At 41.1% G+C, this 27324-nt stretch overlaps 4 protein-coding genes across 8 annotated transcripts; all 4 read right to left on the bottom strand.

Moving 5' to 3' along the window:
* Window positions 1-1338: 1338 nt before the first annotated feature.
* LOC120867159 (keratin-associated protein 4-8-like) lies at window positions 1339-2403 on the bottom strand. Of its 4 annotated transcripts, XM_040245388.1 has the most exons (3): window positions 2237-2403; window positions 1925-2119; window positions 1339-1891 (listed from the first exon to the last, which is right to left on the bottom strand). In XM_040245388.1, the coding sequence occupies exons 1-3, from the start codon at window positions 2371-2373 to the stop codon at window positions 1732-1734; spliced, it is 492 nt and encodes a 163-aa protein (XP_040101322.1). In that variant the 5' UTR covers window positions 2374-2403; the 3' UTR covers window positions 1339-1731. The 4 variants fall into 4 exon arrangements, with proteins under 4 accessions (XP_040101322.1, XP_040101320.1, XP_040101321.1 ...); XM_040245386.1 differs by having other exon boundaries at window positions 1339-2023; window positions 2069-2403; XM_040245387.1 differs by having other exon boundaries at window positions 1339-2119.
* A 4797-nt stretch (window positions 2404-7200) lies between these two features.
* LOC120867157 (keratin-associated protein 4-9-like) lies at window positions 7201-8281 on the bottom strand. Its single transcript, XM_040245382.1, has one exon. The coding sequence runs from the start codon at window positions 8235-8237 to the stop codon at window positions 7593-7595; it is 645 nt and encodes a 214-aa protein (XP_040101316.1). The 5' UTR covers window positions 8238-8281; the 3' UTR covers window positions 7201-7592.
* A 6904-nt stretch (window positions 8282-15185) lies between these two features.
* Window positions 15186-16147, bottom strand: LOC120867158 (keratin-associated protein 4-9-like). Its single transcript, XM_040245383.1, has one exon. It carries the CDS (start codon window positions 16113-16115, stop codon window positions 15471-15473), a length of 645 nt encoding a protein of 214 aa, XP_040101317.1. The 5' UTR covers window positions 16116-16147; the 3' UTR covers window positions 15186-15470.
* A 5561-nt stretch (window positions 16148-21708) lies between these two features.
* On the bottom strand, window positions 21709-22754 carry LOC120867161 (keratin-associated protein 4-9-like). 2 transcript variants are annotated; one of them, XM_040245392.1, is made up of 2 exons: window positions 22420-22754; window positions 21709-22356 (listed from the first exon to the last, which is right to left on the bottom strand). In XM_040245392.1, the coding sequence occupies exons 1-2, from the start codon at window positions 22727-22729 to the stop codon at window positions 22118-22120; spliced, it is 549 nt and encodes a 182-aa protein (XP_040101326.1). In that variant the 5' UTR covers window positions 22730-22754; the 3' UTR covers window positions 21709-22117. The 2 variants fall into 2 exon arrangements, with proteins under 2 accessions (XP_040101326.1, XP_040101325.1); XM_040245391.1 differs by having other exon boundaries at window positions 21709-22754.
* Window positions 22755-27324: the final 4570 nt, after the last annotated feature.

Genomic DNA, 27324 nt, shown 5'->3' with positions numbered 1-27324 from the left:
GATGTAAATGTCATACAAATGCACTCAGAAGAATGTATCTCTGTAAAAATAGGTTTTGAATGGGACTGGCAACTATTGATAGGAAACTCACTTGATCACATTCTTTTGTTATTTAGATTTTTAGAAAAAGCATGTGTATGTGTATAAGTGACATAAAATCCTTAGAAAAGAATAAAAGTACTTTAGATAAAATTCGCAGTTCTCTCTACAGATTCATTTCCATAAGTTTTCTACATTTATGTTTAAGCTCCCACTTATTTTACACTAAAAGATGAAAACTAGATTTTAGGCAGTCTTTCCAGCTCTCAGATTAACTGTTGTGATTTATAAATTGCTTTTTGGGACTGTTTGAGTCCCCTAAGAAGCAGATCCAGAGATGAAAATTAGCAAACAGGATGTTTATCGAGAAGTGCTCTTGGAATTAGTACTTCTAGAAAGAAAGGGAAGGGAAGTGAGCAGAAGTGGACAGCTGGAGAAATCAAGCTGGGATAGTTTCAGTGGACATCTAAGCATGGCGCTGGAAAGGTCCCTTTTTGTCTTGAACATAAAATCACAGTCTCCAGGAATACCTAGGAACTGTCACCAGGTCTGTTTCATTCATTTATATCACCTGCCTGGCACAGAAGGTAGCCCCTCTATAAGGCAGAATAAACTGAATATTCTGAATAGTAATAATAATAAACCAAATGTACTGCAACTCTGGCTACCAGGATAAAGCAGAACTCCCCTGTATATGTAGGGGCTTCCAGGGTGGCTCAGAAGATAAAGAATCTGCCCACAATGCAGGAGACCTGGTTGGATCCTTGGGGCAGAAATATCCCCCAGAGAACGGAATGGCAACCCACTCCAGTACTCTTGCCTGCAGAATTCCATGGACAGAGCAACCTGGTGGGCTATAATCCATGGGGTCGCAAAGAGCTGGACACAGCTGAATGACTAACATTTTTAGTCTGTATATGGATGAAGGAATCATTGCATGTGACCCGAAGTAGAATACACATAGACTTTACTAAACTATCTATGCAGTGCTTTTATAGGTGAAAAAACCCTGAAAGCTGGTATTGTTAAAATCATAAATTGTGTTAAGTCTTTTCAAAACTTTCCTCCTGTTAATATATTCATAGATGCTCTATCACTTCTGTTTAACTCCTTTCCCCGCTAATGACTAGAAAATGATTAATTTATCTATTTTCTAGACATAAGTAGGCAGTGATCAATGTCATTTGACCTCTATTGAAGGTTGATTAATTAGTGCTGTTTCTCAGGTGCAGGTAAAATACAATTACTTTTGATCAAAGTGTAAATCCTTAAACAAAAAGAAAAAGAGTAACAATCAGATTCAATTTTCAGTTCCAGTAGGACATTTATTTTGATTCATGGAAATAAGAAGACATAAGAAAGAATACTCAAAAAGTTCATTGGAATTCTATGTCAGAGAGAGAAAAATCAGTGGCCCCAGAAGTGATGGAGACAAATTCCTTAAGTACGAAAAATAGATGTGCTGAAGAAAAAGGGAGGAGTTTTTGGGAGACTAATTTCCTGTGAGATTTTGAGTGATCTCATTTAGAAGAGAGGGAGCTAGGACAGAAGTTAGAACATGGGCTCAATATGTCTCGTATTTGCTTATGAAATTCAAGAGACCAGTTCTCTTGAACCCTCCACATGTTAAAAAGTAACTCTCCAACTGTGGGGAGGGAGGAAATGAGGAAGCAGAATGTTCAAAGCAGAGATTCAGCAGCAAGAGGAGGGACAGCACACGGGGCGGGGGCAGGTGGAGATGACACAGGTGGGGCGATAGCAAGTGGTGTGGCAGGAGACCCGGCCACACACTGGGCGCAGGCAGCAGCTCGGGCGGCAGCAGCTGGAGCGACAGCAAGAGGGGCGGCAGCAGCTGGAGATGCGGGGGCAGCTGGGCTGGCAGCACACAGACTGGCAGCACCGGGGTCTGCAGCTGGAGATGCAGCAAGTAGGCCTGCAGCAGCTGGAACCACAGCTGGAAACAGAGCAGGAGGGGCGGTAGCAGCTGGAGATGCAGCAGGTGGGGCGAGAGCAGGTGGGCTGGCAGCACACAGGCTGGCAGCACCGGGGTCTGCAGCAGCTGGAGATGTAGCAGGTAGGCCTGTAGCAGCTGGACCCACAGCTGGACCCACAGCAGGAAGGGCGGTAGCAGCTAGAGATGCAGCAGGTGGGGCGAGGGCAGGTGGGCTGGCAGCAGACGGGGCGGCAGCAGCTGGACACACCACAGCTGGGGCGGTAGCAGGTGGTCCTGCAGCAGGTGGTCTGGCAGTAGCTGGGCCGGTAGCAGGTCTCCTGGCAGAGACTTCGGCCACAGCTCTGGTCAGAGCAGACGGAGCCACAGCAGGAGCTGACCATGGTGTCAGAGGGTGGAGGTTCTGGGTGAGTTTCCAGGAAAGTGAGTTTCTGAGTCTGAGTGTCTCCTCCACCCACAGCTCCCTTTATACCCTGCAGAAGAGCTGCTATCATGACATCATTATTTCCTTGTTATTGTTTACCCTCCTAGGAAAATTGATCATTTAATTACATAGTTGTGTGTTTATCATGCAGTATTACAAATTGGAGAAAATAACACTTTTCCTTTTCCTGATATGCTCATTTGTGTCCAATTGAAAGCCATATCCAAATTCTCCTTAGTGGGTGTCACTGTTACTCCTGGTGTGTTCAATGTCTTAACAAAGCATTAGTCATATAACTCTCACATTTTTGTTTGAATGTGATATTCTCTCCTGTCACTGCTCTCTGAACATCAGAGAGAACAAGTTTCTTATATGACTCGTATATTTTGGTGTCAAGGGTGAGGGGAACATGTGCTGATAAGGTGAAGCACTGGAAAGGATATGGAAGAAAGATGTTTGTGGGGAGGTTGTCCCACAAATAATATGGATGATTGTGACACTCTGTAGGCATGGTCAGGAAGATAGTTAGACCACAACAAGTTTTCAAATTCTGTGTCTGTTTGGGCTTTACTGTCAGAAGCACTTAGCTATAGTCACAGCTTTTAAGTAGAAGAAACACATTTTACTGTGTCTCCCAGGCTTGGTAACATGAATGGGATATTTTGATTTACCTTTTAGTTGTCAAACTTGTACACAGGATATTTCATTACAAAAGCATTCATGAATTACAAACATGTTTGGAGTTATTAAGCCTTCAATAATATGGATCCAAGACATTCTGTTGGGTAGTAAGAGAACTTAACAGATAATTCCTCATCTTTTTCCTGTAGATACTTGAATGAGACACATGCATAAGAAACAGTCTGGCAATAGCTGAAAGAAGGGCTTCCCTGATAGCTCAGCCAGAAAGGAATCCGCCTGCAATGTGGGAGATCTGGGTTTGATCTCTGGGTTGGGAAGATCCCCTGGAGAAGGGAATGACTACCCATTCCAGTATTCTGACCTGGAGAATTCTATGGACTGTACAGTTTATGGGGTCACAAAGAGCTGGACTCGACTGAGCGACTTTCATTTTCAAAAGAATCAGTTTTTTTTTAATATAAATTTGTTTATTTTAATTGGAGGTTAATTACTTTACAATATTGTATTGGTTTTGCCATACATCAACATTATTTTTTTAAGTCTTTATTTTTTAAATGGAGGATAAATCCTTTACAAGGTTGTGTAGCTTTCTGCAGTACAACAATGTGATTCAGCCATAAGTATGTATATATGTCCCCTCCCTCTGATCTGCCCTCCACCCCAATCCCATCCCACCCCTCTAGGATGTCATAGAACACCAGATTGAGCTTCATATGTTATTTTTAACTGAAGAACTAGAATTAGCATATATAGTACGTGGATATGTTCCATACATCTTCAATAAAATCTGAGGAATAATGATATTTATCATTTGTATTTACTATGCATTATGCTAAATTCACTAGGCATTATGCTGAGTTCACTAAGCATTGTGCTGAATATCTTATATTTGTTTTGAATCTTTAATACAGCATATAATACAGTGTATATTCTTAATACTTCTTTAAGCAATAGGCCAAAGAAGCATAGAACTGTTGAGAAAAAAGAAAAAAATTTGTGTAAGATTAAACAGAAGTCAAGGTGTTTTAGGACAGCTGAGGAAGAGGTGGAGAATAAAGCTTGCAAGCCTTTGCTGAAGCTGTTCCATCTTCCTGGAATGTTTCATCTTTGTCATTATCTTTGCAAACTATATTCCTCTATCAATACCCCAGGTTTCCCCTGATGCTTCCTCCCAATGGTTAACTACCCTGTTCAAATGCAATTTGTCCCTGCATTGTGCTCTGAATTTTGCACTCTCTGCTGAACCACAGTTACTTTGTGTCATTTCAGTTCTGGTATGCAGACACCCTGAAGGCATGAACTATAAAATTTAATTGTGTTACTGAGACAGAGCACATTAGTGACAAATATTTGTCAAGTAAATGAAGGCTCTTGGATGACGTATGGGTATGTAATGGTCCTTTAAAAAATATGTCTGTTTTGCCTGGTCGAGAAAAGTGGAAGAAACATTCCAAACAAAGGGATCATGGTTACATTTGACGAAAACCACATTTGTTTATGTGGCAAGCAACGTGTCACCTGATAAAACACATTTGTGGAAGTTCAAATTTGATCCATAGAGTGGAACTTACCTATAGGACACCATGGATACATATACTGTATAAACACAGAAACAGATATGATAGAAAAGAGGTGAACACATATGTTGACACTGTTTCTCTTCACTTGCAGACATCCCAATTTAGATCTCTTTTGTGAGAAGTAACCACCATCACTGATTTAATATCAATCAGCTAAAAATATTTGCTGAACATCTATTGTCGTTGTTTGAATTGCACCTAAAGTACATACTGAGACAAAGATGTGAGTGCAAGTAGTTCACTTGGGAGTGGGGGGAAATTCTGGGAAGTACACATGAGGAAGTGGGAAAGCAAGGCAGGGATGAAAGAATACCCGTAAGTCTGACTTAATAATGTGATTACCACCTGGGTAACTGGCGAATGAATCTGGGGAATACCTGAGGCATACCTGAGGCTGAGGGCTATTCACCACCATGATTATATGTCTAGAAAATCCCAAGAATCACCTGAATATTATTTTTAACAGTGAAGTTGGCTGACTTAGAAAAGTGATAGATTTCTTATGCACTTGGCAAGATTTCTTCATAAAAACTGATGGGAAACATGCATTCACAGTTCTCAACAATAAATATAAAAAATATGTAAGCAAATCTGTCAAATAATATACTTACCTTGTATTGGAGGGATGTAACATTGCCTGAAGGCCAAAAAATAATATTTGAATAAACATCAGAACAAAAAAATGTGCAACTAAAGCTGGGTTTGTGAATAAAGACATAAATGTGATGCAAATGTATTCAATAAGAATGTATCTCTGTTTGTATAAATAGGTTTTCAATGGGATCGGCAAAAACTAATAATAGGAAACCCACTTCTGAACACATTCTTTTGTGTTATTTAAATTTTTAAATAAAGCAGATATTGATGTATAAGTGACATAAAATCCTTAGCAAAGAATAAATGTACTTTAGATAAAATTCACAGTTCTCTCTACAGATTCATTTCCATAAGTTTTCTATGTTTATGTTTAAGCTCCTACTTATTATACACTAAAGATGAAAAATAAATTTCAGTCAGTCTTTCCAGCTCTCAGATTAACTGTTGTGAATTACAAATTGCTTTTTGGGACTGTTTCAGTTCCCTAGCAAGCAGACCCAGAGATAAAAATTAGCAAACAGGATGTTTATTGAGATGTGTTCCTGGGATTAGCACTTCTAGAAGGGAAGGGAAAGGAAGTGAGCAGAAGTTGCACTGGGAAGGTCCCTTTTTTGCCTTGAACATAAAATCACAGTCTCCAGGAATACCTCGGAACTGTCACCAGGCTGTTTCATTCATTTATATCATCTGGTTGGCACTGAAGGTAGCCCCTCTATAAGGCAGAATAAACTGAATATTTTGAATAATAATAAAAAACCAAATGTACTGCAACTCTGGCTACCAGAATAAAGCAGAACTCCCCTGTATATGTAGGGACTTCCATGGTGACTCGAAAGATAAAGAACCTGCCCGCAATGCAGGAGACCTGGGTTTGATCCCTGGGGCAGAAAGATCCCCTGGAGAATAGAATGGCAATCCACTCCAGTATTACAACAGACTGTTTCCAAATAGGAAAAGGAGTACGTCAAGGCTGTATATTGTCACCCTGCTTATTTAACTTATATGCAGAGTACATCATGAAAAACGCTGGGCTGGATGAAGCACAAGCTGGAATCAAGATTGCCAGGAAATTATCAATAACCTCAGATATGCAGATGACACCACCCTTATGGCAGAAAGTGAAGAAGAACTAAAGAGCCTCTTGATGAAAGTGAAAGTGGAAAATGAAAAAGTTGGCTTAAAGCTCAACATTCAGAAAACTAAGATCATGGCATCCAGTCCCATCACTTCATGGCAAATAGATGGGGAAGCAATGGAAACAGCGGCAGACTTTATTGTTTTGGGGCTCCAAAATCACGGCAGATGGTGATTACAGACATGAAATTAAAAGACGCTTACTCCTTAGAAGGAAAGTTATAACCAACCTAGACAGCATATTAAAAAGCAGAAAATTACCTTCTCAACAAAGTTCCATCTAGTCAAATCTATGGTTTTACCAGTAGTCATATATGGATGTGAGAATTGGACTATAAAGAAAGCTGAGCTCCGAACAATTGATGCTTTTGAACTGTGGTGTTGGAGAAGACTTTTGAGAGTCCCTTGGACTGCAAGGAGATCCATGCAGTCCATCCTAAAGGAAATCAGTCCTGAATATTCATAGGAAGGACTGATGTTGAAGTTGAAACTCAATCCTTTGGGCATCTGATGCGATGGACTGGCTGACTCATTTGAAAAGACTCTGATGCTGGGAAAGATTGAGGGTGGGAGGAGAAGGGGACGACAGAGGATGAGATGGTTTGGTGGTATCACCAACTCAATGGACATGAGTTTGGGTAAACTCCACGAGTTGGTGATGGACAGGGAGGCCTGGCATGCTGCAGTCCATGGTGTCACAAAGATTCGGACACGACTGAGCGACTGAACTGAACTGAACTGAAGGTTGATTAATTTGTGCTCTTTGGCAGGTGCAGGCAAAATACAATTACTTTGGATCAAAATGTAAATACTTAAAGAGAGTAACAATCAGATTCAATTTTCAGTGCCAGTAGGATATTTATTTAGGTTCATGGAAATAACAAGACATAAGAAAATCACCAAAAAATCTTCACTGGATTTCCATGTCAGAGAGATAAATTCAGTGGCCTCACAAGTGATTTAGACAAGTTCGTTAAGCATGAAAAATAGATGTGCTGAAGAAAAAGGGAGGAGTGTTGGGAGAAATCATTTGCTGGGAGATTCTGAGTGATTACATTTAGAAGTGGGGGAGTTTGGAGAGAAATTAGAACGTGTGCTCAGTATGCCTGACGTTTACTTATGAAATTCAAGAGACCAGTTCTCTTGAACCCTCCACATTTTAAAAAGAAGCTCTGCAATTGTGGGGAGGGAGGAAATGAGGAAGCAGTATGTTCAAAGCAGAGATTCAGCAGCAAGAGGAGGGACAGCACACGGGGCGGGGGCAGGTGGAGATGACACAGGAGGGGCGATAGCAAGTGGTGTGGCAGGAGACCCGGCCACACACTGGGCGCAGGCAGCAGCTCGGGCGGCAGCAGCTGGAGCCACAGCAAGAGGGGCGGCAGCAGCTGGAGATGCGGGGGCAGCTGGGCTGGCAGCACACAGACTGGCAGCACCGGGGCCTGTAGCAGCTGGAGATGCAGCAGGTAGGCCTGCAGCAGCTGGACCCACAGCTGGACCCACAGCAGGAGGGGCGGTAGCAGCTAGAGATGCAGCAGGTGGGGCGAGAGCAGGTGGGCTGGCAGCACACAGGCTGGCAGCACCGGGGCCTGCAGCAGCTGGAGATGCAGCAGGTAGGCCTGCAGCAGCTGGACCCACAGCTGGAAACAGAGCAGGAGGGGCGGTAGCAGCTAGAGATGCAGCAGGTGGGGCGAGGGCAGGTGGGCTGGCAGCAGACGGGGCGGCAACAGCTGGACACACCACAGCTGGGGCGGTAGCAGGTGGTCCTGCAGCAGGTGGTCTGGCAGCAGCTGGGCCGGCAGCAGGTCTCCTGGCAGAGACTTCGGCCACAGCTCTGGTCAGAGCAGACAGAGCCGCAACAGGAGCTGACCATGGTGTCAATGGAAGGATTGGCGTTCCACGAGTGGGCTTGCAAGAGGGTGGTTTCTTGTTTTTGACTGTTTCCTCACCCCTGTCTCTTTTTATACTCTGCTTTTAGCTGGTCTTACCATGAGCAATGCTTTTTCCTTGTTATTTTTCCTACTGGATAATCAACTAACATTACTACTAAGTTCATAATTGTGTTTATGAGGTTAATTATGCCAATATCTAAGCATCAATATCTAAAGCATCATTTCCTTTTTCTACTGTTATAATTGTTCTATTGTTTCTAATCTTGTTAAACTGTGTGTAACCACTTTGTTTTTCTTCCTCTAATGTGTCTTCTAAGTTGGAAATATCATGTGATATTCTATCACTGAGTTTTTATGTGTCACTTTTTTTTTCCTCTTTGTGTATAACTCCATGATACTACTTTGAGAATGGCCCTGTCTCTTTTTATGTCAAAGTGGAAATAATGCACGCTACTGACAGGCAGAGTGCTGATAAGGAAATAAGAGGAAAGACTCTTGTTGGGAGTTTGTGTACAGTGTGGGGAGACTGCAGTGGGGAGGTAGGCTTACTGATACACTTTTGTACAATGAGAGAAGACTAGGATGTGTTTCCTGGCTGATTAGAATCAGGGGGCCACAAAAGACTTCCAGTCTCATTGTAATGACTACCCCAAGAGTTAGCTTCTAATTTTCCCTTTTCAGTGGTAAGAACTTTTCCCTATAGTGTGCTAAAAGCGAGTGGGTTTGACCTATCTTCATAAGCCAACATATGCAATGAATTCTGCATTATACAGAAGGTTTCATTTAAAGCATCTTTTTCTTGTACTCTTTCAAATTTTTGAATTCAAGTCATTCTGGTTAAAGAGGCTATAAATAGGCAAGCCTTGCTTTTTATCCTCCTGCTCAAGCTTAGTCGTTCAGTCATGTTCAACTCTTTGTGACCCTTTGGACTGTAGCCCTCCAGGCTCCTCTGTCCATAGGATTTTCCAGGAAAGATTATTGGAGTAGGTTGTCATTTTCTTCTCCATGCTCGTTATCCTACAGACAGTCAAATATGTTAAAAGGCAAGATTTTGACAGGTAGTCAAAACACCAAAGCATGAGTTTCCAAAACAAGCATTATGTGTTTAAAACAAGGATAAACTGGGAAATTGGGATTGTTACATACACACTACTGTATATAGATAACTAACATAAAGAGGACCTGCTGAAGAGCACAGGAAACTTTACGCAATGCTCTGTCGTGCCTGCAAGGAAACAGCATCTAAAAAAGAGTGGACATACGTGTATATGTGTGGGCTTCCCTGATAGCTCAGTTGGTAAAGAATCTGCCTGCAATGCAGGAGACCCTGGTTCGATACCTGGGTCAGGAAGATTCACTGGAGAAGAGACAGGCTACCCACTCCAGTATTCTTGGTCTTCCCTACTGGCTCAGCTGGTAAAGAATCCACCTGCAATGCAGGAGACATGGGTTTCATCCCTGGGTTGGGAAGATCCCTTGGTGAAGGGAATGGCTACCCACTCCAGTATTCTGGCCTGGGGAATTCCAGGGACTGTATAGTCCAAGGGGTCGCAAAGAGTTGGACACGACTGAGTGAATTTTACTTTCACTTTGATACGTGTATGTGTAACTGGCTTACTTTGCTGTACAACAGAAACTAACACAATGTAAATCAACAATGCTTCAATAAAATATTATAATAAAAATATCCTGGGAAAACCTTCCGCCCAATATATTGGAACTAATATTTCTTTTTCTTAATAGTTATAGATCCTTGGCCTTAGCTTAAACAGTTCTCTATTACTCTTAAATCTTAAAATATTATTTTTGCCTTAAAATTATATATTTTATATTTGTTATTTCTTTCTTTCCAATAATATGTCATCTATCAAAAGGCCAGAATAATGCCAAAAATAAATAAAACAAGCATTACATACTTTTAATGAAAAATGAGATAATATAGGTGGCTACTATTTGTAAGTACTTGCCATGTGCCCAATATTCTGCTGAATGCTTTGTAATTATTATCTTGATTTTTCTTCTCAAAGACGCCATGAGGTACTTGGTATTCTCTAAGAGTCCACATAAGAATGAATTAAGGTGCAAATCCTATAATATTAATAGTCTATAAAGTATGTGTATGTGTGCATGAACACTGAGTCTTGTCCGACTCTTTGTGACCCCATGGACTGTAGCCCACCAGGCTCCTGTGTTCATGGGATCCTTCAGGCAAGAATACTGGAGTGGGTTGCCATTTCCTTCTCCAGGGGATCTTCCTGATCAGGGACTGAACTACCTCTCTTATGTCTCCTGCATTGGCAGGCAGTTTCTTTACCAGCTGAGCCACTGTGGAAGCCAGTCTATGAAGTATTCTTCTTCTTCTTCTGCAACGCTTCAGTCGTGTCCAACTCTGTGCAACCCCATAGACGGCAGCCCACCAGGCTCCCCCGTCCCTGGGATTCTCCAGGTGAAAACATTGGAGTGGGTTGCCATTTCCTTCTCCAATGCATGAAAGTGAAAAGTGAAAGTGAAGATGCTCAGTCGTGTCCAACTCTTAGCAAACCCATGGACTGCAGCCTATTAGGCTCCTCTGTCCATGGGATTTTCCAGGCAAGAGTACTGGAGTGGGGTGCCATCGCCTTCTCCACTATGAAGTATAAATAGCACTAATTCCACACCTTTGATCATTCTATTATCTTCTTAGAATGTTCCTTTTCCTATAACAACTCAGTACTTTTTATTTTTCCTTTGAGTTCCAGCTTAGAAGTCTCTTCTTATGGTTTTCCTTGATACATTTAAAGAAAAGTCATCTGATCCTCCATTCTACTTGATTACATTTGCAACACTAGAATTTCACACATCGGACTATACCTAAATGTCTGTCTCCAGCTGGATGGTAAATACGTGAGGTGAACGCTTAGACCATATATCATCATCAACATGCATGGAATGGAGCACATCACCAGTGTTTTCTTTGCATTTCTAGGAATCACTTTCTAAATTTGTTTGTGTAATTACACAAAGTATGTGTGGCTCCAAAGTAAATTCTACAAAGCGAGGCTTATCCAAGGAAGTTATTCCTAATCCCTTTATGCATTCCCCTGTTCCCCATAAACAGTCATTTTTATAATTTAAGGTTTTCCTTCTTATGCTATTTCAAAAACATTTTTGCATATCTGTAGCTCCTTTGTTTCTTGGATAAATGGTTGTATAATATACACACTTGACTCCAAGTTGCTTTTTCTCATTTAACAACTTATCCCAGAGATTACTTCATAGCAGTATGTTCAGATATTCTTCATTCCATTCTCAGCCACAAAGTAGCCCATTCTCTGGACATAATGTGGCTTATTTAGCCTGTTACATGTATTGGTATCATCAATTGATCAATTTGTTGGCTTTAATCAAGTAGTTTTTACTATATACATAATATATACAGTAACATATAATGTATAATATATATAAAATATACTGATGTCTTCATGGATCACAGCCTTGTCATGGTGAAGTGGCTTGCATAACTCAGTGAAGCTATGAGCCATGTCATGGAGGACTACCCAAGATAGATGGGCCATAGTGAAGAGTTCTGACAAAATATGGCCTGCTAGAGGAGGAAATGGCAAACCACGCCATTATTCTTGTTATGAGAAGAACCCCACAAATAGTATGAAAAGGCAAAAAGATATGACACTAGAATACAAGACCCCAGGTGGGAAGGTATCCAATATGCTACTGGGGAAGAGCAGAGGGCAATCACTTATAGCTCCAGAAAGATGAAGCAGCTGGACCAAAGTGGAAATGACACTCAGTTGTGGATGTGACTAGTGGTGAAAGTAAAGTCTGATGCTGTAAAGAACAATGTTGCATAGGAACCTGGAATGTTAGATCCATGAATCAAGCTAAATTGAATGTGATCAAGCAGGAGATGGCAAGGGTGAACATCCACATCTTAAGAATCAGTGAGTGAACTGAAATGGACGGGAATGGGTAAATTTAATTCAGATGACCATCATATGTACTCCTCTGGGCAAGAATCCCTTTGAAGAAATGGAGTAGCCCTCATAGTCAACAAAAGTGTCTGAAATGCAGTACTTGGGTGAGATCTCAAAAATGACAGACTGATCTTGGTTCATTTCCAAGCAAACCATTCAACAGTAACCCAAGGCTTTGCCCCAACCACTGATGCCAAAGAAGCTGAAGTTGACTCTCTCTATGAAGACCTATAAGACCTTCTAGAACTGACACCAAAAATAAAATAAATAAAAGATGTCCTTTTCATTGCAGGGGATTGGAATACAAAAGTATAAAGTCAAGAGATACCTGGAGTAAGTGCTGCATTTAAAAAACAGTGACCACAAGACTGGAAAAATTCCATTTTCATTCCAACCCTAAAGAAAGGCGATGCCAAAGAATGTTCCAACTACTGTACAGTTGTGTTCGTTTCACATGCTAGCAAGATTATGCTCAAAATCCTGCAAGCTAGGCTTCAGCAGTTAGTGAACTCAGAACTTCCAGATGTACAAGCTGGATTTAGAAAAGGCAGAGGAACCAGAGATCAAATTGCCAACATTTCTGGATCACAGAAAAAGCAAGGGAATTCCAGAAAAGCATCTACTTCTTGCTACATTGACTATACTAAAGCCTTTGTGTGGATCACAATAAACTGTTGAAAATTCTTAGAGAGATGAGAAAAACATATCACATTACCGATCTCTGGAGAAGCCTGTATGAGGATCAGGAAGCAACAATTAGAACTGGGCATAGAACAACAAACAGACTAGTTAAAAATTGGGAAAAGAGTACATCAAGGCTGTATATTGTCACTCTGCTTATGTAACTTAAATGCAGAGTACATCATGCAAATTGCCAGGCTGGACGAATCACAGGCTGGAATCAAGATTGCAGGGAGAAATAACAACAACCTCTGATATACAGATGATAGCACTCTAATGACAGAAGATGAAAGCAACTAAAGAGCCTCTTGATGAGGGTGAAAGAAGAGAGTGAAAAAGCTGACTTAAAACTCAACATTATAAAAACCAAGATCATGGCATTTGGTCCCATAACTTCATGTCTAATAGAAGGGGAGAAAGTGGAACAGTCACAGCTTTTATTTTCCTGGGCTCCAGTATCACTGTGGATGGTGACTGAAGCCATGAAATTAAAAGACGCTTGCTCCTTGGAAGGAAAATTATGACAAACCTAGAGAGTGTATTATTAATAGATAGTAGAGCCATAACTTTGCTGACAGAGGTCCACATAGTCAAAACTATGATTTTTTCAATATGTGAAAGTTGGGCCATAAAGACGGCTGAGCACCGAAGAATTAATGCTTTTGAATTGTGGTGCTGGAGAAGACTCTTGAGAGCCCCTTGAACTGCAAGGAGATTCAACCAGTCAATCCTAAAGATAATCAATCCTGAATATTCATTGGACGGACTTATGCTGAAACTGAAGTTCCCATACTTTGGCCACTGATTGAGAAGAGCTGACTCATTGGAAAAGAGTCATCTGATGCTGGGAAATATTGAAGGGAAAAGGAGAAAAGGGTGGCAGAGGATGAAATGTTTAGATAACATCACTGAGTCAACGGGCATGAATTTGACCAAAGCCCCGGAGATAGTGAAGGACAGGGGAGCCTGGAGTGCTGAGTCCATGGGGACACAAAGAGTCAAATGCAGCGTAGCAACTGAACAACAACAAAATATATAATGAATGGTGATGTATAATGTACGGTGAATTATATATATATATATTTAATGTATATATTAATACATGTATCTCTGTATCTTTATATATAATCTTTCATTATTTGTTTTATTTTCTCTCTTAGTATGTCTTTTAATATTCAGGAAAGTATGTATTTTGCACTGACAATTGCCTTTATATAAATATCTTTATATAATATTCTATGAGCCCAATTTATAGGCTACTGTCAGTTGATTCTTTACTTTCAGAAAAACTTTTAAAACCTTTTAAAAGGGGACTCTATCCCCATTTGTAACACTAATACCTGCATCTAAAGACTGGCTCCAAAGCTCATCTTATTTGTATAAGTAAAAGCATAGAGAAAAAAAGTATGCATAAATTTGAGTGGATAAATGTATAGGAAAAATATTTACAAGTAAACACATCAAACAGTGATTTTTGCTGAGAAAGTCCACTTCAATGTCACTCCACTAGTCCAGAGAGTTTGTTCTGTGCTGTTTTTCCCAGATACTTCGGTGCCTTTAACAGTGTCTCATATTTAACAAATATTCAATAATGAATGAAAGAAGAGAATGACATCTGGAAGGAACCACTGAAAGCAGACCAACTTTTCAGTGAAAATATTGGCTCCCATTTTCCTACAGAAACAGTTGACAGAAGCTCAACGCTACTCTCAGATGTGGTCATGTAGACGGCAATTGGCCAGTTTCTACCAAACATGCTGTCTTATCAAAGACCTGCTTCACTTGTCTAGGTCACCTATCTGTCCTTTGAGTGCGTGTGGATTTGAACTTCCTTTAAAAAAAAAAAAAAGCATCACAACTGAGGTCCTATTATAAATAGGGGAGAAGAAGTGCACACTCGGTTTGCTGCATGGATGACACCTATCGCATTGAGTGCAAGTCTGAATATAAACTTGCAGACTGTGTTCAATAGCACATTGTGTAGCCATCATAGCTGATGCGATGCCTGAACCATATACTGTGTTCTTTTTGCTTTTACATACGAGAAGTTCTCCAAACTACTTTTCACTTTTTTGTTCTTTTCCTAGGGCTAGGATTTATAGTGTTAGCTGATTTGCTCATGAAATTAGCAGGCACCTAGGAAAGAATTAGACAGTGAATAATGGAACTTCTCACTGAGAAGTGGCAAGGCCCTGCTGTGTGTCCTGCAGGTACAGTTCAAATATACTTGTCTAGCAACCAAAGACAAAATCTTAAAGGAGAAAAAATCACAATGAATTTTTAATACAGAAAGTATCACTTTATTTTGGTATAGAAATAGATCAGGTTACAGAAAAGTCTTAGGAAAAGAAGTTAGAAGAATGAGTTTACCAATTGTCAGGTGAAAGGGGAAAATCTGTTACTGGAGAAATGCTCCATGCCGTATCCATCTCCTTCAACAGCAGGTCTGGTTCCTCACTGGGATTATGAAGCCCTGTTTAGCTGAGCAACATCAACCCCAAAGGAGGGTCTGCATCTACGGGGACAGAGGTAAACAGAGACAGTGGTCACAGGGTAGCAGGCTCAGCAGCAAGAGGAGGGACAGCACACGGGGCGGGGGCAGGTGGAGATGACACAGGTGGGGCGATAGCAAGTGGTGTGGCAGGAGACCCGGCCGCACACTGGGCGCAGGCAGCAGCTCGGGCGGCAGCAGCTGGAGCCACAGCAAGAGGGGCGGCAGCAGCTGGAGATGCGGGGGCAGCTGGGCTGGCAGCACACAGGCTGGCAACACCGGGGCCTGCAGCAGCTGGAGATGCAGCAAGTAGGCCTGCAGCAGCTGGACCCACAGCTGGACCCACAGCTGGAGGGGCGGTAACAGCTAGAGATGCAGCAGGTGGGGCGAGGGCAGGTGGGCTGGCAGCACACAGGCTGGCAGCACCGGGGCCTGTAGCAGCTGGAGATGCAGCAGGTAGGCCTGTAGCAGCTGGAATCACAGCTGGACCCACAGCAGGAGGGGCGGTAGCAGCTAGAGATGCAGCAGGTGGGGCGAGGGCAGGTGGGCTGGCAGCAGACGGGGCGGCAGCAGCTGGACACACCACAGCTGGGGCGATAGCAGGTGGTCCTGCAGCAGGTGGTCTGGCAGCAGCTGGGCCGGCAGCAGGTCTCCTGGCAGAGACTTCGGCCACAGCTCTGGTCAGAGCAGACGGAGCCGCAACAGGAGCTGACCATGGTGTCAGAGGGTGGAGGTTCTGATGTTAATAGGAGAGTGAACTTAGTGATCTGAAGTATCTCTGCTGCTTGTCCGCTTTTATACCCTACTGAGACTGCTGTGTTCATGTCCTAGACTATTTCCTAGTTCATTTTCCTGAAGAAACATTAGTCATGATGTTAGATCATCATGTTTTTCTGGTTAACTCTTTTAAAATGAAGGAAAATAACATTTCCTTTTCCCAGTGTGTTAAAATTTTCCAGTCCAGCCTTTCTTACAAAATTGCTTTTACTAATTTCCCTGTTTGTCGTGGACTCCATCACTGGAATTTACCTGTGATCTGTGTATGACTCCACGATGTTGTTTGGATGGATTGTCCTCATGATGCCAAGATCTCTTTTGATGTCAAAAGAGAAGCAGAATTATTGTAGGCAAATAGAGAGAAAAATGGTCATCCTTGTGAGTTACCTGTACGCCGTGAGGAAGACAGATCCAATCCGTGAGTCAGGAATGCTGACTAGATACTGGACTGCCTCTGGTACTTCAAAGGATGTCAGGTACTACTTCCTGTATCCAGTTTGAAACTGTTACCGATGACTCATTGTTTTAAGTATTAAAAAGCATTTGGAGCCACCTTGAAGGGACTCTCACTGACCCAATAAGGACCAACTTAAACAACACAATGAATAAATGGCAGTAAAGAATTTCAACCCATTAAATAGAAATCCATGAGTCAATACTGAGCCCCATTGTGTAGAAAAATAAGAGAAAGTTATCCATGACAGTAGAATGTCAACTAATAAATACAGAAGTAAAAAGGGAGTTAAAAATCACCGTCCACCATCCTCATAGTAAAATTTGATTCATGTAGCCCTAATCCTAACTCTGTCTATCTTTATCTAAATCATATCATAATCTACCTACCTATCTATGTCTGCCTATCATCTATTTACCTACCTACCTACCTACATCCATCTCTGAGAGGAAAAAATGTGGCATGATTTTGAATATAGGTAAAAACTATATGGTATAAAGAAGTTCTTTGTATTACTCTTTGAACTATTCTGTAAATTTGAAATACTTTTAAAAATAAAAAGTAGATTTTTTTGATAACAGCCATTCTAGCTGGCATGAGACGGTACCTCATTGTGGTTTCAATTTGCGTTTTGGGGAGGGAGGTGTTAAGGGGTTTGGGATGGGGGACATATATGCATGTGTGGCTGATTCATGTCAATGTATGGCAAAAATCACCATAATATTGGAAAGTAATTAGCATCCAACTAAAATAAATTAATTAATTAAAAGAAAAAGAAAATATGACAAAATAATCCAACATCTCTCGTAAATAAGCAAGTGCCTATTTAAATGATAGCAAATGAACAGAGGTATGTGAAAAAAAAAGTAAAAAGATATTTAAATGAATTAAGATTAAAAGTCTTTTCCTGCAGTGTCAGTATATTAAGAGGAAGTAGTTTGTGTCTTTGGAGGGAAATATTAAAGTATATGATAAATCTTACTTAATAGGAGCTTCTACTATAAGAAGCCTTTCTTGTATTTCTAACGAATGTCATAATCTTTTTAATCTTCTTGGGTCCCTGAAAATATAGGACTTTTAACAACACGGCAGATCAAGTTGATGCTAACAGACCCACCTTCTAGATCAAGCAAATGGAAATGCTTGAGAAATATTTTTAAAAATATTTCCATTACATAGCCAAACTTAAAGGGAAATAAAATTTCTCATTTTCTAGAAAGAAGAAGAGAATGTCAACTGCATATGATAGCTGATGTCCAGGATTGTGAAGGTTTGGTATCTAGTTATAAGCTTTCAAAATGGGAGGCTGGTAGTTGAAACCCAAGTAGGTGCAAGAAATGACTTTAAACTTTCACAAGACAAGGTCTGGAAAGGGAGAGTTCTATCCATAGTTTGCATTCTTAAAGTGGAACCTAGTAAGATGGGGACAAGAAAACCTTATCTCCCCACTAGGAATTGTAAGTGGTAATCAAAGTGCCTGTGGACATCTAAACCATAGCAGTATCACCAAGCTTTCCAATTCACACTAAAAGAATAGGGGAGGAATCTCAAGTTGAGAAACTCTAACAAAATAGTGAATATCCTTGGAAAAAGGACAAAAGAGACAAAGCAAAAATTATCGCACAGAGAAATAATCCCTTAAAAAACAAAATAACATTAACTGTGAATAGAAATAAGCTTCTAAGACTACACATAGACTTCATGAGTTACCCAAAAGGGAAAATGTTACAAAATATTCCCCACAAAAAATCCTTGAGTCTATTTCTGTTGTCTTTTCCTTGTTTTTAATAATTTGGTCCTTTGATTCTTATATACCTGGTAATTATTTTTATTGAATGCCAAACATATATAAAAAGATGTAGAGGCTTGAGGTGATTTTTTATCTTCTACCTGGAACAGATATAATTTTCTTCTTTGGACTGTGGGTTCTCAATACTACCTGCATAAGTCAACTCCCAAAGATTGTTGTTGTTCAGTTATTAAGTCATACCCCACCCCTCTCTTTGTGACCCCATGGACTGCAGCATGCCAGGCTCCTCTATCCCACACCAACACCTGGAACTTGCTCAAATTCATGTCCATTGACTCGGTGATGCTATCTAACTGTCTCATCCTTTGCTGCCCTCTTCTCCTTTTGCCTTCAGTCTTTCCCAACACCAGGCTCTTTTCCAGTGAGTCAGCTCTTTGCATCAGATGGCCAAAGTATTGGAGCTTCAGCTTCAGCATCAGTCCTTCCAATGAATATTCAGGACTGATTTGCTTTAGGATTGACTGGTTTGATCTCCTTGCAGCCCAAGGGACTTTCAAGAGTCTTCTCCAGCACCACAATTCAACAGAATCAATTCTTCGGCCCTCAGCCTTCTTTATGATCCAGCTCTCACAACTGTACATGACTATTTTCTTAACTATCCGTTTCTCACAGCCATTCTTACCAAGAGGTTTGGTCTTATATCTGCTTTGTCATAGCTGGAAGTTACATTCTGTCTTTTAATTTTGCAAGAAGCCTCTCTTTTGGACCCTGCAATCTACTAGTTGTCTTTTTACCTCTCTGTTTATCCTTTTCCATTCTCTTGTGGTTGCTATTGCTCCTCTTTCAACTTACAAATGTTGGGGTTTTCCATTAGCTTGGGCCATCTGTATCCTCTCTTTAGACATCTAACTTTCTATGACCCAAGAAAACATCTAATGGCCCAAGGCATTAGAAATCATTTTAGATTTTTTTAATTCAAATTTATTTATTTTAATTGGAGGCTAATTGCTTTACAATATTGTATTGGTTTTGCCATACATCAACATGAATCTGCCACGGGTGTACACATGTTCCCCATCCTGAACCCCCCTCCCACCTCCTTCCCCATACCATCCCTCTGGGTCATCTCAGTGCACCAGGCCCAAGCATCCTGTATCCTGCATCCCCAAGCATCCTGTATCCTGCATCGAACCTAGACTGGTGATTCATTTCTTATATGATATTATACATGTTTCAGTGCCGTTCTCCCAAATCATCCCACCCTCTCCCTCTCCCGCAGAGTCCAAAAGACTGTTCTATACATCTGTGTCTCTTTTGCTGTCTTGCATACAGGGTTTGCATTTTAGATTTGTAAGTGCCTCACTTGCAGACTGTGGTAGGAGGACACTGAGATGACTCTCAAGGACCCCACCTTCTCTGATTCATGTCCTGTGTAATGCCTTCCTATTGAGTGTAAGCTGGACATAGTGATTCACTTCAAATGAATGGAATACAGCAGCAATGAGGACACAGGGCTTTCCAGACTAGATTATTGTAAGATTTGGGTTTTCTTTCTGTTTCTTGATCCTTCTCAGATTGCCCACTCTGGAGGAAGCCAGCTACTTGAGTGATCAGTCCATGTGGTGAAGAACTGAGTTCTCCTGCCAACAGCCATGTGAGTGAGCTTGGAAGTGGATTTTCCTCTCTTCCTGGCCAACCACTTGCCTGCAACCTCAGGAGAGATCCTGACATGCCACTTCCAGATTTCTAACCCTCAGAAAGTCAAGGAGCTAATAAATGTTTTTTTGGGGGGATAACTTGTTAACCAACATTAGGTAACTAATACACATGCCAATTCCTGGTCTGTGAAAGTCTACTGCATTTTCCATGAAGATAATCACATTATTTGCAAATAATGATAGATGTATTGGTTTATTTTCTTTCCAATTCTTCACATATTCTCTTTCTGGGAGGAAAATTCAAGAAGGATGAGATATATGTATATCTATGGCTGATTCATGTTGATGTATGGCAGAAACCAATACAGTATTATAAAGCAATTATCCTCTAATTAAAAATATATTAACAAAAATAATTAAATAAATAAATCTTTATTGTGAAGAAAAGTACTGAAAGAGCCCCTCACTCCAGAGAAAAATAAAACAAAAAATTTTTCTTATGCTGAGACCAAGAGAAGGTGCAACCAATTCTCATCTACCATCTCAGATCCATTCGGAATTCTGTGCTTTGAGAAAGAGAGAGCAATAATGCCCCATACAACTTAAAGTATTACCTCATTATTATTTATGTGTAGAATTTATGGAAGTCAAACACATTCATGATTCATTACCATTGAATTACTTATTTACCCTATAACTCTTAGAATATGCATATACAAAGCTTTCTATATATTTCTCCTACTTTCACTAGCATAAATTCATCAGGAATTTGTTTTTATCCTTTTTTCCTAGGATAGACTTCATAGGAATTTGGGAGGGTTCTGAGTTAGCCTAAGATCAAAATTGGTCCTTTAATTGGGTTCCCTACTAGTTTCCACATTTCTCATAGGATACGTTGATAAGGTACCTCAGACCCATGCTGTCAAATACACATCCTAGAAAAGTCATTAAGATAAGAATACACTAAAATTTGAATATTTTCAGTATTCTGTTAGCCCTCAACTTCTCAGGAAGGTTGATTTGCCCAAAACAATTATTTTGTTGTCAGTGGATGGAGAGGAAATAAGAAGTCTAAGAGTGTAATAAATTGGGTTACATGTGGGATAGATAAACCCAAGGGAGGACTCTGGTTTTCCAAGGAGAAGAGCAAGGGCAGAGCAGTGTGTTTGGAGAGAGGGAAGGAAAAAAAAGGAAGGAAGCAAGGAAAATGGAGGGATGAGGCAACTAAGAGAGGAGTGGAATTTTAGGGAAATATATGCTTTAAAATGGAGAAGGAAATGGAAACCCACTCCAGTATTCTTGCCTGGAGAATCCCATGGACAGAGGAGCCTGGAGGGCTACAATCCACAGGGTCGAAAAGAGTTGGACACAACTGGGCATACAGCACATGCTTTAAAAATATTTAAGAAAGGTTTGCTATGCGGTATAATCCTTCTCCTCCATAACCTTAAATTTTTTAAAGAAATTATTATTTTTCAGTTCTCTTGGAGACATTGTGTTACGTATTGTGTTACTTCTGGGTTTGTTTGTTTTCTTCTATGTCACTGTATGTTGGGTTTGTCCTAAAGGTGAGAGCAGAAATTGGTAAGCCTGATAAAGTTGTATTAATATGTTGAATACCATTTCCCAGGAAAAGAGGACAGTCATTATAAAGCAGCAAACACAGAACATTGTATGGGCCAGGAAAGTGGAGCTTTATTCAGAAGCAGAAACAAGATACAAAAATATCACTGTAAAAACATTATAGGATGCCCCCAGACTTTCAAATCTGAGGCTGTGACACCAGGGCCCCTATAGGCCCTGTAGGAATTTTCATGTTTGGAACTGGAAGACCCAGTACCTCCAAATCGAAAGGTCAAGTATAGAACTGGGGCAACTCTGCTAATTTCTTTCTATAAATGCCACCTAGTTTCATTTGCTAGTAAGGAAAAGGCCAACAAAGGAGAGAATCTGGCCTGAGGCCAGGATGTGGACACACAGACTATGGGAATGGCCTCTCCTCTGGTGTCTGTGTGGTGCATGGAGTCTGCTCCTGTGATAAGATGGATAAAGAGGAGAGAGTGGGTTCAGAGAGGTGGCTCAGCAGCAAGAGGAGGGACAGCACACGGGGCGGGGGCAGGTGGAGATGACACAGGTGGGGCGATAGCAAGTGGTGTGGCAGGAGACCCGGCCGCACACTGGGCGCAGGCAGCAGCTCGGGCGGCAGCAGCTGGAGCCACAGCAAGAGGGGCGGCAGCAGCTGGAGATGCGGGGGCAGCTGGGCTGGCAGCACACAGATTGGCAGCACTGGGGCCTGCAGCAGCTGGACCCACAGCTGGACCCACAGCAGGAGGGGCGGTAGCAGCTGGAGATGCAGCAGCTGGGGCGAGAGCAGGTGGGCTGGCGGCACACAGGCTGGCAGCACCGGGGCCTGCAGCAGCTGGAGATGCAGCAGGTAGGCCTGCAGCAGCTGGAGCCACAGCTGGACCCACAGCAGGAGGGGCGGTAGCAGCTAGAGATGCAGCAGCTGGGGCGGCAGGTGGGCTGGCAGCAGACGGGGCGGCAGCAGCTGGACACACCACAGCTGGGGCGGCAGCAGGTGGTCCTGCAGCAGGTGGTCTGGCAGCAGCTGGGCCGGTAGCAGGTCTCCTGGCAGAGACTTCGGCCACAGCTCTGGTCAGAGCAGACGGAGCCACAACAGGAGCTGACCATGGTGTCAGAGGGTGGAGGTTCTGGGTGAGTTTCTAGGAGAGTGAGTTTCTCAAATTTGGAAGTTTCTCTTACACATGTCCTCTTTTATACCCAGCTGAGGGATTTCTGTGATTATGAAGAGACTAGTTCCTTCTTTTGGTTTATATGACTAAAATGCAATTAGTAAGTCATATGTGTTTTTCTAGTAAAATCTGGCAATATATAGAAAATAATCATTCCCCTTTTCTCAAGGTCCCCAGTGTTCTCACATGAGTCACCTCTTCTGTTTCTCCTGTAGTTTGTAAGGTTACAAGACTTCAGTCCCTGGGTATCATGTGACATTGGTGAGCCTCTGTTCCTTGTTTATTTCTCACCTTGATATGATTTTGGGAGAGTTTCTGATGAGATTAGGATCTCTAGTGGAAATTTCACTTTTCGATCAGATGGCATATTTGTCGAGAAAATTGAAGCAAGCTCTACTTTTTGAATGTGACAAAACTTATGATTCATTGTGTGTATTCTGGACGGTCAGTGAGCTAATGACATTCCAAACTGTGTTATTTCTCATCACCCTGATGGACTTGGAAACAGTTAGCTGTGACTCAGTGTTTTTAAGTAGCAAACAGTCATCTAAGATTAATCAGAAATGCCTTTGATCTTCTAGGCTAGGGTACAGTAATTGACACAATAGTTTTGCATCTAAATATGTCATAGTTATGCTTTGTGGACATTTTATTAAAATCTTTTTCAAATATTCTGAGCTAAAGTGCCTAGCAGTTTTTGTAGTATTACTTATGCTTAAGATATTCTTAGATGCATTAAGAGGAATATAAATAACATTCATTATCTTACCGTACTTATATAGAAATTGCATCCATAAAGAGCTTTATAACCAAAACCAGATATGATTAGGCTGCTAAATTAGAGGTCTCTTTAGTGCCACAGGCGTTTAGAGAAAAACATCATTTTAGAAAAGAGAAGGTAATCTTCTTGATATTCCCTCTTCCTGCAAAATCTTGTGAGTTCAGCATTCTCCTAGTGATCTTTTACCAGTGAGTTCAACTGCCATCTTCCTCCAAAATCTTCCTTGATGCCATGAAAAGTCAAGTCCTTCCTCTGCTGCACTTCTGCTCAGCTTTGTGTATTCGCGGGCTCTATCATGTAATTCTCTACCAGAGATGCACTTATGTATCTGGCTCACTCTAGAATATAAACTCCATTTGTACAAAGACTCCAATTTACTCATCTTCATATCTTCAGGGACTGAAATGAGTTGAATTTTTGATAAAGGAGATGTCTGTGTAATGAGTGAAGATTTTGTCTAGACCATCAAAGAAGACACACTGACCTTGAAAACATGTGTTATTCATATAGATGGACAGAAGGGGGATTTAAAAGAAGGAGCTACACGTGTATACCTGTGGCGGATTCATGTTGATGTATGGCAAAACCAATACAATATTGTAAAGTAATTAACCTACAATTAAAATAAATAAATTTATATTAAAAAAATAAAAGAAGGAGCTATATTTGAGACTGGGCATAACCCTGGTTTGTGATGGTGAAAGGGGTATGTCTGGAAAGTCTTATTTTAAGAAGTAATGAGAGAGAAGTTGCAATTCCTGGAATGTGGGAGAGGTCCTGTGTAGCCTTGGATTCTAGAAAAAAAAAATTAGTAGATCTATTAAGTCTTTAGGTGGGGAGGTAATAAAATATATACACTATATATGAATTATTTTAATTTTTGATCTGCCTTTAGAAATGCTAAAGTGAAGGAGACATTACTTAAAAGGTTGAGTTGGGGCAGGGTGAGAGGTGAGCTCACAGAATCAGGTGATGGCAATAAACATCACAGAGTTATTGCAAAGAAAGTATCAGCAGATACTTTGACCAAACTGAAAATAGAACTATAAGGAGTGATCTTCATAGGAGTTATAAAAGATATCTCAGTTTAACCATTTATACACTTTGTATCTACATATATTCACACAAATGTCCCAGATGGCACTAGTGGTAAAGAATTCACCTGCCAATGCAGCGGACATAAGAGATGTGGGTTCAATCCCTGGGTTGGGAAGATCTCCTAGAGGAGGAAATGGCAACCCACTCCAGTATTCTTGCCTGGGAAATTCCATGGACAGAGGAACCTGGTGGGCTACAGTCCACGGGGCTGCAAAGAGTCAGGCACTGAACACACACACAAACATATATATGTATGTGTGTAGGTATATATATATATCTTAAGCTTCCTACCTCCTGCTGCTGCTGCTTCTAAGTCGCTTCAGTCGTGCCCAACTCTGTGCGACCCCATAGATGGCAGCCCACCAGGCTCCCCTGTACACGGGATTCTCCAGGCAAGAATACCAGAATGGGTTGCCATTTCCTTCTCCATCCTACCTCGTAGGGGATATTAGTCTAAAATTTTAAAGAATAGACTAACAGAAATGGTAAGTTGTGTTAAAAAACAAAGAAGAAGAGGAACTGAAATCACTTGGAGATATGGAAAAGATGTATGCATCAAAAAATTAAAATGGAATATTTGGCACAGTTATGCACGTAATATGCCTACCTGCTGCATGCTAAGTTACTTCAGTTATGTCCACTCTTTGTGACCTCATGGACTGTAGGCTGCCAGGCTCCTCTGTCCATGGGATTCTCCAGGAAAGAACACTGGAGTGGGTTCCCATTTCCTTCTCCAGGGGATCTTACCGGCCCAGGAATCAAACCCAGGTCTCTGGCATGGAGGCAGATCTATAGATACACATATAAACATATATTTCTATATATAGGCATCTATTTATGTATGTATTTTGGTCAACATGATGGTAGGGGAAAAGGTTTCTCCATGCGATTTTAATCTGCATTTCTCTTATAGTAAAGGCTGCTGCTGCTGCTAAGTCACATCAGTCGTGTCCGACTCTGTGCAACCCCATAGAGACAGCAGCCTACCGTATCGTAAAGGAGATTAGACAATTCTTCATATGTTAAAGAGTTCATATGTTTAAGAGCTATTGGTATTTTTCCTTTTCTACAAGGAAAATTACAGGAAAAAATTCCATAATATCTATAATTATGCTTTTGTTTTTTCACTGTGTTTAGCCTTCATACAGTGATTTTTGCAGAAGCCCTTTGTATATTATCAAAATTAGCCTTTTTATATAATATGAATTTCAAATATTTTTCCTAGCTTGTCTTTCTTTAACTTTGCTTCTGTGTTTTAACCACATAGATGTTTACATTTTTAATTAATTTATTTATTTTAATTGGAGGCTAATTACTTTACAGTATTGTGTTGCTTTTTGCCATACATAGACATGAATCACCCATGGGTGTATATGTGTCTCACCATCCTGAAACTGCCTTCCACCTCCCTCCCAACTCTATCCCTCTGGGTTGTCTAGCTAGCTCTGGGTGCCCTGCTTCATGCATTGAATTTATACTCAAATTTATTAATCTTTTCTTTTATGGCTCCCGGGGCAAGCGTCACACTTTGAAAAATCTATCCAGTTGTAAATTTGCATAAACATTGTCCCATAGTTTCTTTTGTGAAGTTCAAAGTTTCATGTTTTATATTTTCAAATATTGTTCTCAGTTCAGTTCAGTTGCTCAGTCATGTCCAACTCTTTGTGACCCCATAGACTGCAGCATGCCAGGCTTCCCTGTCCATCACCAACTCCTGGAGCATGCTCAAACTCATGTACATCGAGTCGGTGATGCCATCCAACCATCTCATCCTCTGTCGTCCCCTTCTCCCCCTGCCTTCAACCTTTCCCAGCATCAGGGTCTTTTTCAATGAGTCAGTTCTTCACATCAGGTGGCCAAATTATTGGAGTTTCAGCTTCAGCATCAGTCTTTCCAATGAATATTCAGGACTGATTTCCTTTAGGATGGACTGGTTTGATCTCCTTGCAGTCCAAGGTACTCTCAAGAGTCTTCTCCAGCACCACAATTCAAAAAGCATCAATTCTTCGGTGCTCAGCTTTCTTTATGGTCCAACTCTCACATCCATACATGACTACTGGAAAAACCATAGCTTTGACTAGATAGACCTTTGTTGGCTAAGTAATGTCTCTGCTTTTTAATATGCTATCTGAGTTAGTCATAGCTTTTTGTCCAAGGAGCAAGCATCTTAATTTCATGGCTGCAATCACCATCTGCGGTAATTTTGGACCCCAAGATAATGAAGTCTTTCATGGTTTCCATTGTTTCCCAGTCTATTTGTCATGAAGTGCTGGGACCAGATGCCATGATTTTTGTTTTTTGAATGTTGAATCTTAAGCCAGCTTTTACACTCTCCTCTTGCACTTTCATTAAGAGGCTGTTTAGTTCCTCTTTGCCTTCTGCCATAAGGATGGTTTCATCTGCATATCTGAGGTTATTGATATTTCTCCCAGAAATCTTGATTCCAGCTTGTGCTTATATGATGCTTAAGATTGCTTAAGATCCCAGCTTATATGATGTATTCTGCTTATAAATTAAATAAACAGGGTGACAATATACAGCCTTGACGTAACTCCTTTCCCAATTTGGAGCCAGTCCGTTGTTTCATGTCCAGTTCTAACTGTTGCTTCTTGACCTGCATACAGATCTCTCAGGAGGCAGGTCAGGTTGTCTGG

Source organism: Oryx dammah, unplaced genomic scaffold (genome assembly GCF_014754425.2).
Source record: "Oryx dammah isolate SB20612 unplaced genomic scaffold, SCBI_Odam_1.1 HiC_scaffold_8, whole genome shotgun sequence".
NCBI lineage: Eukaryota > Metazoa > Chordata > Mammalia > Artiodactyla > Bovidae > Oryx > Oryx dammah.
This window is presented reverse-complemented; position numbering and strand designations above follow the sequence as displayed.

Coding starts and splice junctions, on each gene's coding strand:
- LOC120867158 (XM_040245383.1), bottom strand. CDS start 16,115: ATGGTCAGCTCCTGTTGCGGCTCCGTCTGCTCTGACCAGAGCTGTGGC.
- LOC120867159 (XM_040245384.1), bottom strand. CDS start 2,373: ATGGTCAGCTCCTGCTGTGGCTCCGTCTGCTCTGACCAGAGCTGTGGC.
- LOC120867157 (XM_040245382.1), bottom strand. CDS start 8,237: ATGGTCAGCTCCTGTTGCGGCTCTGTCTGCTCTGACCAGAGCTGTGGC.
- LOC120867161 (XM_040245391.1), bottom strand. CDS start 22,729: ATGGTCAGCTCCTGTTGTGGCTCCGTCTGCTCTGACCAGAGCTGTGGC.